Source organism: Tubulanus polymorphus, chromosome 2 (genome assembly GCF_964204645.1).
Source record: "Tubulanus polymorphus chromosome 2, tnTubPoly1.2, whole genome shotgun sequence".
In the NCBI taxonomy this organism is placed as follows: Eukaryota; Metazoa; Nemertea; class Palaeonemertea; order Tubulaniformes; family Tubulanidae; genus Tubulanus; species Tubulanus polymorphus.
The window spans coordinates 6512781-6531529 of NC_134026.1; the positions used below are offsets into that span (position 1 = coordinate 6512781).

The 18749-nt window shown below is 40.1% G+C and overlaps 1 protein-coding gene across 1 annotated transcript; it reads right to left on the reverse strand.

The window, feature by feature from the left end:
• Positions 1-1685: 1685 nt before the first annotated feature.
• On the reverse strand, positions 1686-15502 carry LOC141898337 (neuronal calcium sensor 2-like). Its single transcript, XM_074784187.1, has 4 exons — positions 15195-15502; positions 5652-5807; positions 4392-4508; positions 1686-1943 (listed from the first exon to the last, which is right to left on the reverse strand). The coding sequence occupies exons 1-4, from the start codon at positions 15309-15311 to the stop codon at positions 1686-1688; spliced, it is 648 nt and encodes a 215-aa protein (XP_074640288.1). The 5' UTR covers positions 15312-15502.
• Between the last annotated feature and the right edge of the window lie 3247 nt (positions 15503-18749).

Sequence of the window (18749 nt, forward strand, 5' to 3'; positions counted from 1 at the left end):
TTCATTTCGTCATGATAACGCGAGACTTATGAGACTTAAAACGCCGACTGTAAGGCATGCAATTGTCCGAGGCCGCAAATTGGCGCGTTTAGGTCAACTGCGAGGTGACCATCAGCGCCAACCGTAGTAGATTGCGCCAGTTGCACCTGGCAGAGGCAACGCAGAGCTGGCAGTTGCAAGGATGCCGTTTGTCGAAGGGTTTTTGTGTCGCTGTCGGTCGAATTACAGCCGTCTTTCAGGAAACCCAAAGTCGCTGGTAGAACCGTGGAATAGTCAGACTGATCACTCCTAGGTAGGACAGGCCACAAGTTGAATCATTCCATCAATGTATTCGAACTCATATTCTGTGTTTATCAAACGCGCTCGTGTCGGAAACGAGAGTGGAACCGTGTTAAAAGCGATCAACATTATCACATATAATCCTCCCCGAGACCCCGATATGTAGAAAATTTCATTCTCGTAGTGAAAAAAGTAACAAGAAAAACTTTCATGGAATAGAAACGATATATCATTCTGATCGCTGGTACATTTGTCGACAGATGGCGCAACAGAGCAAGCGAAAGCATTCGTTAGAAAACAGCTGTTCACGAGGTGTGTTGTTTTGAGCTACGAGCAATTATCATAGTAGTTTTGAGTTATGAATATGATATCATTGTGTTTACTGATTTCAACTTAATTGCAAATGTTGCCATGATTTTCTAGTTGTGCGATTGATGAAAAATCATCTTTACTGATACTAATCCTTAAGTTTTTCGGTATATATATATATATATATAAAAAATTTGTTTTGTTTTTCGTATATTTACTAGATAACTAAAATGAAGCTGCCATTACGGGCGATGTATAACATGCGTGCACTGAGGGAGTGCTCTGTCTTATATTCAACTGTAATCAACATTAAAAATTCAAATCTGCACATTCGGTACAAATACGTAAAACCATATAGAATATTGCCGACAACAACAACACGTTTATTCAGTCATAGAGCCTGGGCTTAGTTGGGCATCACCTTACAGCATTGCGCGAAAACCCACAATATAAATCTAAACATCTGCTATTGTTCTTTTCTTTTCTTCTGTTGTTCTTTCTTACGTTTCTACTTGTGGAATACATCCACCCATCTTTGGAGTTTATTTGAAAGTTAGAAGTTTTGAGATTGACTTAAGAACCAAAATGACTGCAGACTGGTCACAAGTTGTAAGATTGGCCATAGAACCAAATTGAATTTATACTGGTCTTAATTTGTGAGATTGCTTACAAAACTATTTGAGGGTCTTAGACTTGGTCTTAGCTTTACAACTGCAACTTGCCCCGGTGATGTTGACTAAAAGGACGGGCTGACACTAAGCGGATAGAGACCCATTTGAAAAATTGTGAAAAAATGATATCGCTGTCAAAACCGCGGTTAGTATCATCTTCTGATTGGCTGGGCTGGGGCTGGGGCGCTCCGAATGTCACGTTCATTCGACATAAACACAACAGCGGTGAATTAATGATATCGCGGATGTAACCCGGTGACTCCGGCGAGTATTTTCTTATTCATGCGATCATCTGGCGCTGTGGCGGCGTGTATACCAACCGTCGAGACGATACAAGGATATAAGATAAGCTAGACGCTTATCGGATAAGAGGCGAATAACAGCTTATCAAATCAGCAGATACTACACGATTGCATAGAACTTTTATCAATCACCGCAGCTATATTCCCCCTCGCTATTTTCATCTTCGTTCCCTTCGTCGCCATTTTCGATTTTGTCCTCGGAATTTGTTCCCGTCAGCATATTGTACAGGGATATATCGTTCATGCAGCCTTTGATAAACTCCTCTTTCGTTAAGACACCGTCAGAGTTTGTGTCCATCTTTTGGAAAATTGATCGAGCGCGGTTGTCCGGCGGGAGATCGCTTTGTATTTCACCTTCATCGTCAACCATTAGATAAATAGCCTGCAAATATAAATAATGATAGAATATTCAGGATCTAGTAACAAATGAACTCATTTCAATCCCCCCTCCCGAACTGAGGGCAGGGTCCTGATCATGGAAGCATGTGTTGCGCTGATAATGTTCTCACCGACAGTGCAAGGGAAAATTTGTTTTTGGTATCTTTTTGCAAGTCATACGAATTATTTATGTTTGAATAGACTATCTATATTTTCAGCTTCAGAGTTAACGAGATTAAGACATCACTTTCGGTTGGTCTGGAAGGTCTTTATACGCGAGAACGTCGTATAGGTACAGGATTCTAGTGTTATAGATGTTTAGTGGATGGAATATACATATATACATATATACATATATATATACTTGTATAATATATGACCGGTACTTTCTCTGGTGATTAGAAGCAATGATGCAACTACACGTTGCCTACATTGATTGGTTTATAGCTCGATCTATCTCGGTAAAGGTGCAGTAGTTACTGTATTTATTAAATGTTCACACATCGATCCGAGACAACCAGCTTTTATATTATACCACGGATATATCACGATTTTCCGGAATAACCGCGAGATTTTTTTATAGGGCTTCTTGCTCTGGTTAAGGGGCCGGCTAGAACTCATTAAGATACGTTGATTAGACGGCGAATTGATTTACTCGGAAAAGTGAGAAAATATGTTCTAAAGTCGTCGCCCGCAGACGAGAGCATTTTGTGCTGCGCGAAGTTTGGACGCATTTAGCCAAGAATGGCTCGCATACCACGGGCTCGTATCCCATTTGTAGATTAATGTTAAAACGATGATAAATCTATTTGAATATAAAGGAATTTTTCTGTTATTACTACATCGGGATTGAGGGTCTAGCAAGGGGAAAATATGATTTTATTGATTCAAGTATCCCCATATCATACAAAAAGTAATAGTCATGTAATAAATCAACGTTGTTCTATTCTGAAATTAATACGAGGTCTAAAGATACATTTTTCAGACTAGGGAAATCTCTTAAGCGACCTGGCAGGCCATTGTGTCACTCCCCTTACAAATACTCGTTTCTCCATTGACTTGACTTGATATGTTGTACCCAATGAAAACTACTATATACATTAGCATTGAAAGCTCGCAATTTTTAATAAAATCAGTTAATCTACACAGTATAACCAATCTTCATGTTTACTGATTTGACACCTAGGTTATTTATCAACACGGCCAATCGACAACTTCTCTATCATATGGATTTTACATAAAAATTGAAGTGAAATAGTCTGACCGAAGCCGCGCATTGAGAAACTATAGGTATCTGTTAAGTCTTTTTTCTTTTGACTGAATTATTGGTCCCTTTCGTGAATATAACACGATACAATCTAACATACAATAAGGGCTTTATCGACTCATTGAGCGTGAGAATGCTTACGGGAAAAATGCGCCTCCGATCGAATCCGACGAACCGACGACGGAAATCTTTCATTTAATGAAGCTTGTCTTAGATTTCCGTTAACAAATTTTCCTCTTATCTCGAGACGTCCCTCGGAGTTTCGATGGCGCGCGCGCGGCGAGGAGATTGACAAATCAAATCTAGACGCAAACACGGCAGACAAACCGATTTTATTGATTCGTTCCAGATAAACTACTGTCGTCAGTTCCAATAGACAGATCTCTCAATAACCCCCTAACTCATCACGTGACAACGCCAAGTTAAAGGTCAAACACGCCGATGAATCCCCAAAATTTGTAAATCTACGTCTCATCTTTGTTCCTATTTTCAAGGCAAGACCCACCTGGCTATGGTCTTATGAAGAGAGTGCGAAACGTCGAGTCCATTTAGAATTTTCATTTAATTGATAGATTTCGTTCTTAATGTTTTCTTTTGTTTGTTTTAGTGGATTTTAAACTTATTGACTATTGTTTCCTATTCTACGCGTCGGGTGTACGGGCTATTCTACTAGTAAGGTAAGTTCAAAGTTCAAATTTATTTCACGGTAAGTATATGACAGGCTATATACTAAGATTAATGGAGAATAAAAAACAATAAAATTAACAATATTTTCAACACGCACAATTATGAAAAGAGAGAAAGAAAAGCAGCTTTCTATGTGGGCCTCAAGGCCACTGTTGCGAGTACCCAGTAAAAGAAAGGAATGGAAAAAGATTGAGAAAAAAGAATTGATAAATTTCGTAACTTTAAGGAGAGTGTATAGGCATGGGCGTTTAAACTAGATTAACTCTAGTTAATACGTCCATGGTATGAATAAGCAAGAAAGTTCAGAAGCCGGAACAATTATAACAATCATGGGTCATTACATTGATGGATATCATTGTTGGCGTAGGTGAGATAGAATCTATTACGTTTTACGGCAAGTTTCGGCAAAACAAACTATGACGTCACGTTGACCGCACTTTACACGAGTTACTGTGACTGATGACAGACGATAATGACGTCAGACATTCTCAGCTTTACCTTGATAATTTCACTCATTTCTTCCTCTTCGATTGCGCCGTTTCTATCGATATCGTAAAGTCTAAACGCCAGATCGAGCTTCTCTTCGGGTTTGCCGTCTTGCGTTATACTGATCGCCTGTAAAAGAATATTCTACACACATTCTATCAAAAATGGAGAATCATAAGCAAGGTATCACACGGAAAGGAAGGCTGGCCTTGGATATCGATGTACGGGCTCAATTTTCCGTGCTATTACGAACTTGTAATGGATATGATCATTCGAGGTAAAATTGTGTATTCTATAATCAAATATCCATCGTGGATAGCAATCCAGATTGCAGCATTCGGCTGACGTAAGTTTTTCTGTCTGTCCCTCAGCCCCGTTATCTCAAAATGGGAACAATCGACACTTTCAACGATTTCCAGCCGAGCCTGTTTGTTGTATAATAAAGTCACGTCTGCGAAGCCCTGTAGCCGCAGATACAGATAATGAAACTTACGAATGATTAAGACTCGCCCCCCGCATTCCCCCCCCCCCCCGAGTTGACGAGTGAAAGTCGTATCTTGTAACAATCGCGGTAAACAGTCGACGACGTGAGCTGAGTTCTTAAAGTCTTAAAGCCAACACGTTGATGTTTTCGGCTATTATTTTATGGTGTAACTCAGTGGTTTATCGCTCGGTTAAGACGGAAATGTTTATCTACACTAACGATGGCCGGTGAAGCTATGGAATACGTGGTTAGTTTTGATTATATGTAATGTCTCGGTCTGAGACGATGGACTCGGATTGCATGCGAGGGACGAACTGTGTTGGCAGTTTATAATGCACCTTGAGAACGTCCCTCAGCGCGCATCCGTTCGCCTTAAAACAACAAGATGATATTGAATATAAAAAATGCAATAGCACCGCAACCGAAGCATAAATGCTCAGTGTTGTGACTATAATATAGAGAATCATACAGCATTAAGAATAAAAAGTCCGAAATTGTCTCCGATAATGAATGATGTCCAATGAGTATGTCCAAGTTATCTTCGTAACATCCTCCGTGGCAAGGATTCGGACCTGATGGCAAGTGCCGTGGCAGTGAAACCAGGTTCGAATCCCGATTTCTTCATAAGGAATACATTACTGAATCTTCATAAGGAATACATTCCTGATGATGACTCTTAGGATAAAGTCGAAACGTTGTTTAAAATATTGTGGCTTAATATTTCGGACTCTTTTCTCAGTCTGCAGGTATTTATGTTATTGCAATAACAGCATCTCGCGTGGTCCTACCAATAAGAATTCTTTGAAGTCGATTTTTCCACTGTTATCTACATCGAACGTTCTGAACAGGTGGTTATAGAACGACTTCGCTTTTCCGTCAGGAAATAACTGAGCGTAGATCTCCAAGAATTTCCCCCTGGTTATTTCACCTTCCGGACAGTCACGCTGTTAAAGAAAAGAAGAAAATCAACGTTATGGATTTCGCAGTTATGGATTTCGCATAGAATTATGATACTGTCTTATTTCAGCTTAGGTAAAAATTTACATTAATAACAAAGTTTTATTTATCAAACAACGAAAATACCGCCATGTGCCACTGATTCAGATAGAAGGACTAATATTTGCAATATTGAAATGAGAGAAATAAGTGCATATCGATAGAGAAGTTGAAACACAGTCATATCGCCCAAGGGATCTATACCTGTGCGAAAAAGTCTTAGAAATATCCATGATTCTAAGTGAAATTACTAACTTTGATTGTTATACTATTATTATCATAGTCATGGGTTGGGTTTGTTTCTTTAAATAACAATATATTGATAGCAAAAATTCATGCAATATTTCATAAAGTAATATGTCTATAATTCAAAAGACAGATGCATATTTATATGTGATCGTGTTCTGTAATGTGACCTTTGAAATAAGGAATTCTCATAAAATATGAGAGGTCAGTTTTTCAAATACAAATCGTGTGTTAGTCCCACAGAAAAGTGACTGTCTGGTAATTCAATTTAAGAAAGACCCACAATTATGAGGGTTAACTAAGATAGTGTTGAAGTTTCGAGCTGATTCTATGAGCCATTTACAAAACTAAATTAGTAGCGACGTTTAGACTAAATTCTAAAAGGCATTTTCAAAACTAAAAGAGTAGTGACGTTTAGACGCAATTCTATGAGCCATCTTCAAAACTAAAAGAGTATGGATGTTTTGACTTCGATGAGTTGTATACTTATAATTGTGAAAATGGTTCATAGAATTAAGTCGAAATATCAATGCACTCTTAGTTCTTTTCTTCGTGGTTTTCTTCGTTTGTGATCTAAACCTGCCACGGGTTTGTCAATACTAGCGATCACGGTTGACTCATAATTCAAATACGTAATAAAAACGGTTATGAAGCGACTGAAGATGGAAGTTATTATTACAACCGCGTAATACATTTCGCCCTAAACGCGCAAATTTATTTGACTTCAAATTGCTCATGATTTCGCACGATATCGTAGCGCATTTCAGACTCGTTCTATACGACAAATCAATCTTCGCCATGCCGCCACCATGTTCATCTATTTTACCAATACATAATGCACTCGAATTTCATAAATCAGAAATTGTGTACACTGTCATTAACAGAATTCAGTTCCTGCAAATTTTCAACCGGCAAAAATCCACACAAAACTAATAGCGTAAATTTCATATTAGACTGTGTATATTTATATAAGCATCATCGCCATGGTTACGTATCCTCTTTTCCCCGGGTTTACATTCCGAAATTGTCCGTCGCAAATAGAAACGGCTTTGTTTTCATCCACGTTTGTCCGTGTTCCGCGTTTCCTGTTCATTTCCCGGCTATCTGCTTTTGTCAACAGCCGACGCGGACCCGGCCGCAATCCGTACAAATCGAGGAACAAATACTAATGTCATTCGAACCCCGGCACCGGATGTGATTCGCTTCGTAGGAAATAATTAGGGTTTTATCCGTGAAGTTTTATCGAATAAACCGCTGCGATTAGGAAATTATGTCCGCAGTTTTTCCCCGACAGATTTCTTTTATAAGAATTATTCCAGATTCCGCGGTCAATTAAGACGGTTTTCTCTGCTCGTAAAACGGAGGAACTCAAACGTGACTCTGTTTCTGATTGCTTTTTTTCAAACTAGGAACGGTTTTCGAGTGCTATAAGGTCGATCGGGTTCCCAGAGTTGAGTTGGTATTTTTCTTCGCTGTTCAGAGCCTTTGATTTTTGTTACGTAATGAGCTATGAATCGAAGAACTGAACCGGGATCTGCATTGTGGTGGAACTGGGTCCTGCACATCGGAACTGGGCCCTGCACTGCGGAACTGGGCCCTGCACTGTGGAACTGGGCCCTGCACTGTGGAACTGGGCCCTGCACTGTGGAACTGGGTCCTGCACTGTGGAACTGGGTCCTGCACTGTGGAACTGCGTCCTGCACTGTGGAACTGGGCCCTGCACTGTGGAACTGGGATCTGGTTATAGATTCCCCTGATCCCCTTCTCATTTCCACGATTTTAAATCATTGTATTTTCACCAGATATTTCGCGTCAATTTGAACGTAATCAATTCGCATGAAAATACCTTGAACTGAAAATTAAAAAGACCTCGTGATTGGCGCCTGGTGAGTGGTGCGTTGTGCGTGGTAGCACGCAACAATTTACATGCGCGAGGAACATTTGCGTTGTCTCCTTTGAAATCTGCACGGCTTATATTTGACAGTTCTCTGCGGTTTGACGCGCGCTGCATGCAACCCAGGCATCTATATTAAACCTCCCGATTAAAAAAATCTTGCGGCTTCGAGGGACAGTGAATATTATATGCTGACATAAGGTGAATTTAGTTGATTTAGTAAACAGCATTTTCAGACGATGCTACAAACAAAAAATACATCTACGCGGCATCTTGAGAAAAAATAAACAACACACGAAAAATAATCGATAATTTTTTGCCCCGAAGATTTATGATCCTTTTGATTTTCGAAATGATTTTAGATGCGATTTCTTTCTATAGTTTCTTTTCATCCTACGCAGACACACTCTAAATATATACATATACACGCGTTTAATACATACGCCTTGAAGGGAGTTATATCTTAGCGATATTGATCACTTTTTAAAACAAAACAGCCGACGCCTTCAGTATATTGTAAATCGTTCGTCTTGTCGTTCACAGTCTTACACCGCGCTGTGTGTGAGTGTGCGTATAGATTTTTGAAAACAGGAAACTTTTCAATGAGAATTTCGTACTCGTGGGAAATAACCAGGGAATGTCACTTTTGACTTTTCATCTTATATATGACGCCGTCTGCAAATATTAGTTTTCAGCTATGCGTGACGTCATAGTTCGTCAAGTGTAAGGGGCCATATCTGAAGTGAAATTTCATTGAATGCCATGGCGGCCAATATATGTCATATCCGTGCTTAAACACTAAAATAATCGGGGCGACGTATTGACGATGCATCAGACGGTTAACTGAAGTTGAACGTCGCGGTTGGCGGTCAATGTGACGTGTATGTGGTCAACACGTGTGACGTCAGCGAAAATAGTGTATATTCAGGACCTCGTGACGTCATACGGTGTACTGTTTCTTTTTTAGATGACAAAATAGACTAGAATAAATCATATGGTGCTTTATGTCACACTGTCGAGGTCTCAGGTTCCAGCCACCCGACTGAATCCTTCATGGTATAAAACATATCAAGTCCCTTGTAATATCTAGTTCTGATACGTAACTGGTTTTACATCTGGGGAGCCTTTCATTCGAGAATCAAAGATCACTAACTGTCCGATGAGGCTTTTTATCGGAACCGAAATGAGAACTTAAGAATCTGCAGTAAATTTCTACTACGACGTGTGTCAGACGATATTGTATCGTCGATGAAAGTGGTTTTATGGTGTCACATTCTCGACTGTAACATGAAGTAGTGTTGATGTGGTGTGAGGGATCGCTATAACCCGGTTATCCATAGTGGATCGAGACGTCGTAATAACGCAATCTTGTCGTATGAATGAAGCTGATTCAAATCGCGCGTATACGATCCAAAAAACGTCATCTACTGCGCATTATTGCAACGAGTCCCTCCTTAAGTGAGCGCACCGAAAAGTAAATGGCGATTCATCGCATTGGAAACGTATTTAGGTCCGTTAACCATCGATGAGACACTCTACGTCCGTGTTGTGAAGATGATATAAAATCCCGCACTAGTTTGCAATGTTTTCTTGATTTCACGATTCAGAACATTAATCAAACATGATATCAACACTCCTAAAATACCCATTTTACGAAGTGTGAATGTGATAATCGGTTAATACTCGGTGTAAATTTCTCTTCGTGTTTAAGTCCCGCAGTTTCCTGTGCGATAGTAATTAATTTTTCCGCGAAGAATATGAATGAAGTCCTATGAACGTTTGGGCACCCCATTGTTAATTGCAGGACCCATGTCGATATTAATTCTAGCTCAGGGGTTCATTGAATTGAGTTAGCCCCCGAGTTTAAGTTGATACCTGTTGGACCCTGTAGATAATAATTTCGAAACTCACCAGAAAACTCACCAGATTCATGAATGTTCATTAATTCATGAATGTTCATTAAGATCGAATTTGAGTTTTCTCAGAAATCGTATATTTTCAACTTTATCACTAGGCCATGATTGCTGTATTTTTCATTTTCACAAATTGTCAATTTTAAGAACATCTATACCAAAGGTATTCTGTATCGTCAGTCCAGTTCATTCACAATCGCACCAGTATACACTCATCAGTACTCACTGGTATCTGCCCCGATGCATTTCATATTTAGAGACTCGAAATAATATAATGATCAGAAATTCTATTGGAAAATAGAATTAGCGTGTCCCTAGGGGGCATATCCAGCGTGGAATATGCGGCTAGTGATACGCAAGGCGATGGTTGACTGTACTCGAGTTTGAGCTCCTGGAACTGCAATGAGCAGAGTTTGAATAATGAAAACTAGTAAATACAGTTGATAAATTTATTTCCGTGTCTCGAAACTCGTGCGACGAGTTTGGTCACTAAAATGTTGCCAATTCAGAAAACATGTGTTGCTTCACCAGTCGAAAAGCAGTCTTAGATATCGTAAGACTCGTCCTAAGATGCTAGATTATACGTTCTTAGACTGGCTTTAAATCTAAGCCTAGCTGTGCAACTGGCTCCAAGCTCTCTAATAAGCTGTCAGTTATAAGATTAAGATTCATATAATTCTATATTTTTGAAGTCATTTTGTAATCGAGAGATCTAAGAAAGCATTGATCATTCGGGAGACGTGGTTTCAGGAATGGATTTTTTCCAGACCGCCAGGTGGTGGCATTGGCCAAGACGACGTGTCCTTTCCACTGTTAACACGTGTCGACGTGTTAACAAAACTCACGGGGTTCTGGAGCAAAAATCACGAGGTATTTGCTCCATGTTTGCCTCGGTAGAAGAGAAGATGCTCGTGCGCTCTGATCAAGCGAGCTAGATCAGAAATTCAATTAAAATTCTGTCTCGCAATGAAGCGAAGATGTAATTAAGTTGATTTTGAAAGAATTTGCACGCTTTGAAAACAGCGTTCAGAGCGCAAATATCAGCGAATATTCTTAATTGATACTTCGCATTTCTGGCGAGAATCGTGACGTTGATGGAAGATCGACTTTTATCGCAGTGTTTAATTCGATTAGAATTTCCCTCTGTTCAGAAAAAGCGATTGGCGCTTGCTAGAAGGTATATATAGATTTATATATAGATGATAATTTCATCAGAATATGCAGTGTGAGGTGAAAGGGGTGAAAATGCCTAGAACGCAGCGAGCAGACCAGATAACTAGTCCTATACACATGAGACACGCAGATATAATGAGCAATGACCAACGCTTGCTAGACACGCGAACATAGCGGCGACAAGTGCGTAAAAATATCTTCAAAGGCGTAATATGATCTGTGCCTGTTTATAATGCGGTATAGAAACTCGGCTTCGGCAAATGTGAAAAAAATGTTTCCTTACGACGTGACGTGAATTTGTGCGCGATATGATCGCGTAATGAGGTGTCAGCTAGAGTCGGTGACATGTAATGCCTGCTCGGTGAATTGGCGACCCTTTTATACCCCGAGTGTGTCAGGGGGTAATCGAGTTTAGAGAGTTCAAACTTCATCGAAAAACTGATTCGCTGCTGGAATTAGTTTTAAGGAAATCGCAGGTGAAAGCAAAGGTCGGAGCCCATTTTATAAATACACTATAACAATTGATAATAATTGTCATTTATGTAGCGCAGGTATCCAAACTAGAGTCTGTCCAAATGCGCTCCAAACTCGGTATAACCCCCAGCCTATGACTCTATTCATGTATCAGTCATCTCTCACTGTGGAGAAGTTACATCCGAGCAACTACTCAGGCGCTCAGGGGTCATCTATCGAGTCAGATATCAGGTCAGGTCGGATATATATGTTGCTTGAGTTTTTTTTAGTTCGGCTCGGCTCTCGCCGTGTGGCCACGATCAACCAGCCCCCTCTCTCTCTCTCTCTCTCTCTCTCTCTCTCTCTCTCTCTCTCTCTCTCTCTCTCTCCCTCTCCCTCTCCCTCTCCCTCTCCCTCTCCCTCTCCCTCTCCCTCTCCCTCTCCCTCTCCCTCTCCCTCTCCCTCTCCCTCTCCCTCTCCCTCTCCCTCTCCCTCTCCCTCTCCCTCTCTCCCTCTCTCCCTCTCTCCCTCTCTCCCTCTCTCCCTCTCTCCCTCTCTCCCTCTCTCCCTCTCTCCCTCTCTCCCTCCCTCCCTCCCTCCCTCCCTCCCTCCCTCCCTCCCTCCCTCCCTCCCTCCCTCTCTCTCTCTCTCTCTCTCTCTCTGTCTCTCTCTTTCTCTTTTAACCATTTATGGCAGCGCAGAAATAAGCCTTACTCATTTCCTGAACTTTTACAATTTCTCAATAACCCAAACAGTTTACGGCGCATTTATGGGTGAATGGAATTTGTGCATTTTTTTAACATAAAACACGAAAACAAGCAAAATATCATCATATAAAGACTGACGCTTTATGGAGTGAACTAATAAATGGTAAAAGGTTTTTCTTGTTAGGTCGTCGAGACCACACGAGTCGAGGATATAAACTACGGACACGTTCAGGATGTTTTAATGAAAGCGCGGACCTTCACGTAACCAATAACCGATTGCAAATGGTACCAACAAAACGAGCTGATAATAATCTTAACAAGCAACGACGCTCTATCCCTTAGCCACCGTTCAGCTGTGTGCTGCAATCGGAACGGCTCGATCGAAAAAATAATCCCAGAAAAATAAGTGAATTTTCCATTTTTGTCACGAGGGTATACCTGACGAATTCCATCCTTTTTTTCCATCACTTTGACTTTGAAATATCAGATCTAATTGGATTCCGGTACAACATATTCATGAACTAAGTCAACAGAAATTCAACTGGCTGCGACAGACAAAAAGTAGCCGCACTTTAGACAAAAAGAGTTGGGTCATCCAGGACAATTCAATGGTTGAATTCCAACTTCATTCATTTCTTTCTACCATCTATCAAAAATATGTCCGTGTCCTTTTTGGAAAACTTCACCGTATTGTTACACCACTCATGGTTGTCAATTTGTGACCTTGACTTTGTCGACGAAAGCGCAGTCCAAGTAAAAACCACCTACGTGTCGCGACGAAGTGACGTCACATGTGCGTGTACTTGAGAACGTCCTAAAATATGGATGAGAAACGGCGCGATATTTTAGATCGTCCTGAGAAAAAACGCTTTTGCTTTTGCTTCGAAAGCACTTGTGATTTCTTTCAGGAACTCGCTCGTTATAGATCTTAGCTTTAAGTCTCTTCCTACCGTAGAATTTATTATATTATACAACTTCGTGAGATAATGCATTTTTGATTAAGATTGAATTGTGGTGACGGCAGACATTGTGAAAAGTCGAGGCAAAGCGCAGTACCAACTCGATCGAGTGACGGTAGAAAAACAGAAGGATTTATAAACTACAGATTACCTTCCCACTTAGAGACTTACTCAAATTAACCCGCCCCCTTAAGTAAGAATCCTACAAAAATAGAGAAGTTTTTACCCAATTTTAGTGGGAAATTTTCAAAAAACGTTTTCGAAAATGGCCCAAATTGGGTCGAAACATCCAATGCTCATTTAGTTTTTCTTTATCATTGTGGGTTTTTTACTTACACACACTTGTCTATGGAAACAACTCCCCTCGTTTCATTCCCCTTGATTTAGTTATTTCTTCACACATGACGATGGTCTCTAGAGACAGTCCGAAATGCCTCCTAATTTCTGTCATTGATCTTTCAGATTTGTACATACAGTCGGTTTTAATCTTTTCCATGTCTGAGTGTTTACGGGCGTTCCTACTACAGCGACGAGAGACGGCGACAGAACAGAGCAATTCATTTTCTGAGTCGTAACAGGTGATTTTTAAAATCACTCCCTATCAGCAGAATCGGAGTGCTCTCTCTCTTTCTCCATCTCTCCAGTAGTTCCTTAATCGACGTTACATGAGCTGAATTTTAAGTGGATTTTAACAGCTCAATTAGACGGAATTGCACAAATCTTTCATCTAGCTCCGACTTTCGATATCGCGCTGCGTTATTCGATGCAGAATGTAAGTGGGTGGAAAATATGGAGTCCCATATTTTTCAAAAATAAAACTAGCGGTTTCAAAAAAGCCTTGCGATGCGTATAGTGATCAATCGCCAACATCTATGTGAGAAATAAATGTGGCTACATTTGAAATAGGGCTAGTTGAATAGACTACATGGTCCAATATGGCGTAAGGTTAAAATCATTTACATTAAGAAAATTAAATCGCGTACGATTATAAAAATTGAATTTCTTGTAACACGTCCAGATTAGAAATGCCGTGACTAGGCATTTGAGAGATCCAAAGAAACATTTTTTTACGGCTTGCCACCATATTGCGATTTATTGTTAGCACCAATTGATAAAGTCGAAAAGTCAAAACGGATTTTTCATGCTATCGGAATGCTGCAATAGAGTACGCACAGCAATGCGATCGAGTACATAGTGTTTTGATAGCTGTATATAGATTTAGTTGTCTGGATGGATATCGGCATTTCTCGATTGATATCTCTTACACCCAAAATACACATTATCAATACGTATATTACGTAATATGGCGTGATAAAACAAGAAGGCGTTTTACACATGAAACCTATAACACGAAACACTTACAGACTTCACGGGTAACAAGTTCTTTGAAGATCTTAGATCCACGTCTCTTTAAAGCATGAATAGCATATTCCAGTAAAGACACAAATTTCGTAATATCTGACATATTGAAAATATGCTAGTTACGTAGTAGATGTATGTGTTACCCTAACGTTGCTAACTATACCGGTCCCTCCCCTAGAATCAAACTAGACCGACAAGTGAGTCATGTGTATAAAAAAAGGAAGGGACAGGATTGGTTCAGATTCTGGTCAAACTCTGCTTTGAAACATCACTTCATAGGCTAAACGATTAGATCTACGAGGCATGAGATGCCTATCCATCTAAAACATAGAGAGTATATTCTAAAGAAAAAAAAAGAAATCAATTCTTTTTCTTTCGTCAAAATTCAAAAATTCCAAATTTGAATCCAAGTTAGACATTTTCGATTATCCAACGTCCTCCCAGTGAATCATGCATAAAATCAATCGTATGATGAAGTAAAATTTGTTCTTCCGAGGAGCCTTAGATTTGACTCAGTTAACTCATTGAAAATTAACTAATTGAACTCGGAGCTGAATCTTACTCAAAACTATGGAACTGTATCCTGTTTTTTTTTCTCTATAAGACACAAACTAGCTGCGATACTTACCGTGAAAGCCTTGTACCAATCCTTGATTTGTTTGCGGCTGAAGTTCGTTTTCGTCGCCAGAAAATCCAAATCCTCGTCGGGAATTTTCGCCTGTTTTTTACCGATCTTATTCCCCATTGTGGTTAACAGTCTCTACCGGCGGCGGGGAGAGATCCGAGATCTGATGATCTCCGGTCGCCTTAATAATGTTTATGTTATATCTTTTTTCCCTCTAAATCTCCAGTCCGAACTAATCCATACGCTGACACGGGAACAGATGAGTCTGCATAGACATCATGTAGCTCGTATTAATTCAAAATGCCGTTGCTTCGAGCGCCTTTATTGACTGCACTACGCGATTGCCGACATCCCTCTCCTCCCTCTCTCTCTCCCTCTCTCTATCCCTCTCTCTCTGTCTCTTCTCGCTACGAGCACTGCAAGAAGATAATAACTGGATAAATAGTCTTCTATCCTTTTATGTACACAGGGGTGGCGCACTATCTCTTAACAGTTTTTATCCGAGGGCATCGGTATCCTTATGGTCGTTCGGTATGCTGGGCAAATGATGATGTATATGCAATATGCACCCGAGAGTAGCTAGAGAGCCAACGACTACTGCTGCCGCGTCTAAAATCCTTCACCTGTTAGTACCTCCTCACGGCAATTGATTTAGTTCGTTTAAAATCAAACGCATGTCACTCAACGCTCCACTCCTGCGAACCGATTTCCTGAATAATTAAACTACACCGATTTTTTCTCGTCGATTTGTGCAATTCAACCGTTGATAACGCTACGACTCGCCTACCGCCCACGTCATAGACTCTCAAAAGGATCAAACAGTATTTTTACCGGATCTGACATTTTGACATCTTTGCCGCAACGATTTCTTATCATATCAACACGTTCGCGTTATCTTTGATGACAAAAATATGAAATTGCCATCATTTCACTGTCTCTCAACTCGAAAAACATTACATTCAATCCATTTATCTTAACTCGAGATTGAAATTTATTCCACATTTTCGTTTTAAAAAGCATTGGGAATGAACTATCTAATTCTACTTGTGGAACTGGATGTCGTGTACTTTCTGGGGTTCCGTTTATGAACAGCAGTGCTAACACGACTTTGCATTTTTTAATAAATAAACAGGCTAGACAGAAAATCGGGATTCGAACCAATAAACTTTGCCTCGCTAGACTCGGATAGGAACGATGATAGTATTGACCCTGTGAAGGTCCGCCTGGACCGAAATGACATCAAAATCATTACCGGACTGAAATGCACATAGAACTAACATTCATTCCGTTTACGAGCGATTAGACGCTGTGTTTATTGGAAACTAATCATTTTATGTAACTCTCCTGCAAGTTGAACTGGTGTCTGGAATCGATTCCGCCTGGAAACGTATTCGATTTCCCATTAATGACGTCACATATTTACATTGTCACAGACCCTGTTTTTAATCCAATACGAAGATCGTTGAATGAACAAGAATTGTGACCATCATTGGAGCACGACTGGATGATTTGAATAAAACTGACGAAGGCATAGAAGTTGGTCCAGAAATCCACTCTCAAAATAGAAACTATCAATCTTCCACAGATTTGACTCTTGGGACACCAATGGGGCACCCGAAACACCAGCTAATCCACCAGATGGCGCGAAGAACAGTAGGCCTTCTGTTGTCAAAAATAGTTCATTTTCAATGAATTATGAACTATATTTTTAGACTCCCCGAATCCATATATAATCCGACACCCGCCAGATATACAATATATTCATTCTTCAACTCGGATATTGGTAGCAAAGTTTTCATAAATGATTGATTAATTCAAGAGAAAAGTTCATTCAAGTCTAATTGAAATGTAGAAGAGATCGAACGCGGAACACCGACTCTCTTCTAGCAACTCCTCGCGGATCCTCGCGTGCCATACGTGGAATCCTCGATTGCCACAGTAGTGCTGCGGTTACCCCAATGAAAATTAACTTACATTACTATCAAAGAGTGCAATTTAAACAATACCTTTTTAAGACTGTAGAACCGTTTCAGAAGAGAATCTATCTAAGTGCTTGGCGATGAATTAAGCTTGAAACTACGTAGCTAAAATAACAATTTGTGAATTTGAAGCATGAAGTCATTGATGTGGAAAAGCTCTCCGGGGTAATGCTATTGTATGAAACGCATTATAAAGATTTCAATTCGATTGAAAATGCTCCGGGTTATCAAGGATTATTACTCCCTCGGGACTCATTTTTACGCGGGTTCAAGGGCACCCATTACTCAGATATCAGAGAGGGAGAAAAAAACCGACGAAATGCACCACTAACTGCGGCATTACTTGCGATCAGTATCAAGAGACAGCGAATTGTTTTGATGCAAGGAATCGCACATTATAGATATTTGTGAGGAGAGAGAGGGGAGATAGAGCACCTGTGCGGACGCGCAGCGCCATTAGGCGTACCGGGGATGAAATTAAGTGATTCTTACTGCGGTAAGTCGACGTTAATGTATTTTATACGAGAGACATCCCTATCATCGCGATCTCTCATCTTCAAACTGAATCAACTGCATATAGACGGACATGGCGTATCTGTTCATACCGATCACGTGGTCAGTCGGACAATCTGTAAGCTGAACAGTGACACTCGGGAGAATGAATTGACCGCGTTAATCAAAGTAAACGATTTGCTGATTTGTCGGTAGATTATTATCACGATCCAGTACCAGACAGTTTATTCCGATTGATTGTGATTTTTCAGTTCCCCGGGAGTTTAAAAGTTGTCATTTACTAGCAATCTAATGCTGTATTACGAAACCAGGAGCTGCTGAATTGAATTTGATCCTTGGACTGGTTTTAACCCGGGGCTAGTTCGATTGAAATTGAATCGAGTTAGCCCACGAGTTAACACCAGTCAGTAGCACTGATACCTGGCCCTGCGTTATTTTTTTTGAGATGGACTAAGAGTATATTTGGTTTAGCTGTATGACAGCTTTTAATGAAAATGATATATTACAATATTCACTTATACATTCAAAACTGTTTTAAAGATTATCAGATATGTGAGACTATAGTATCACATTACAATTTCTGTAATGAGCAGAGTTGATTCTCAATAATTGACTTAACTCATTTACCGGATGAAGCTAATTAACACTAGAAGTGAAAGCTCGTAATTTCTAATGAAATCAGGTAAGCTACGAAGAGTTACCTGTTTTCTTGTACAATCGATACCAGGTTAGCACGCCTCGTCTACAACTTTTCCTGTAATGTGGGAATTTCTCATAAATTTTACTAAGAAGCTCGCCTGGTCGATCCGATCGCAGTTCCGAGCGCGTCCGGTTATACAACAAAAATATCTGATGGAGCTGATACGAATGTGAACCTTTACACAAAAGATGAGGTGTTTGGGAAACAGATTAACAGGGTGGGGAATCGACTGTGTAAATGATTCATCTTCAGATGATATTCGAGCTAGTGCGAACGAAATCGTTATCTCCATTGTATTTACAGTAGTTTTCAAACTTCTCCCTCTCGGAAGCTTATCGACAAGTCTAAGTATTTCTACAGCCAGAT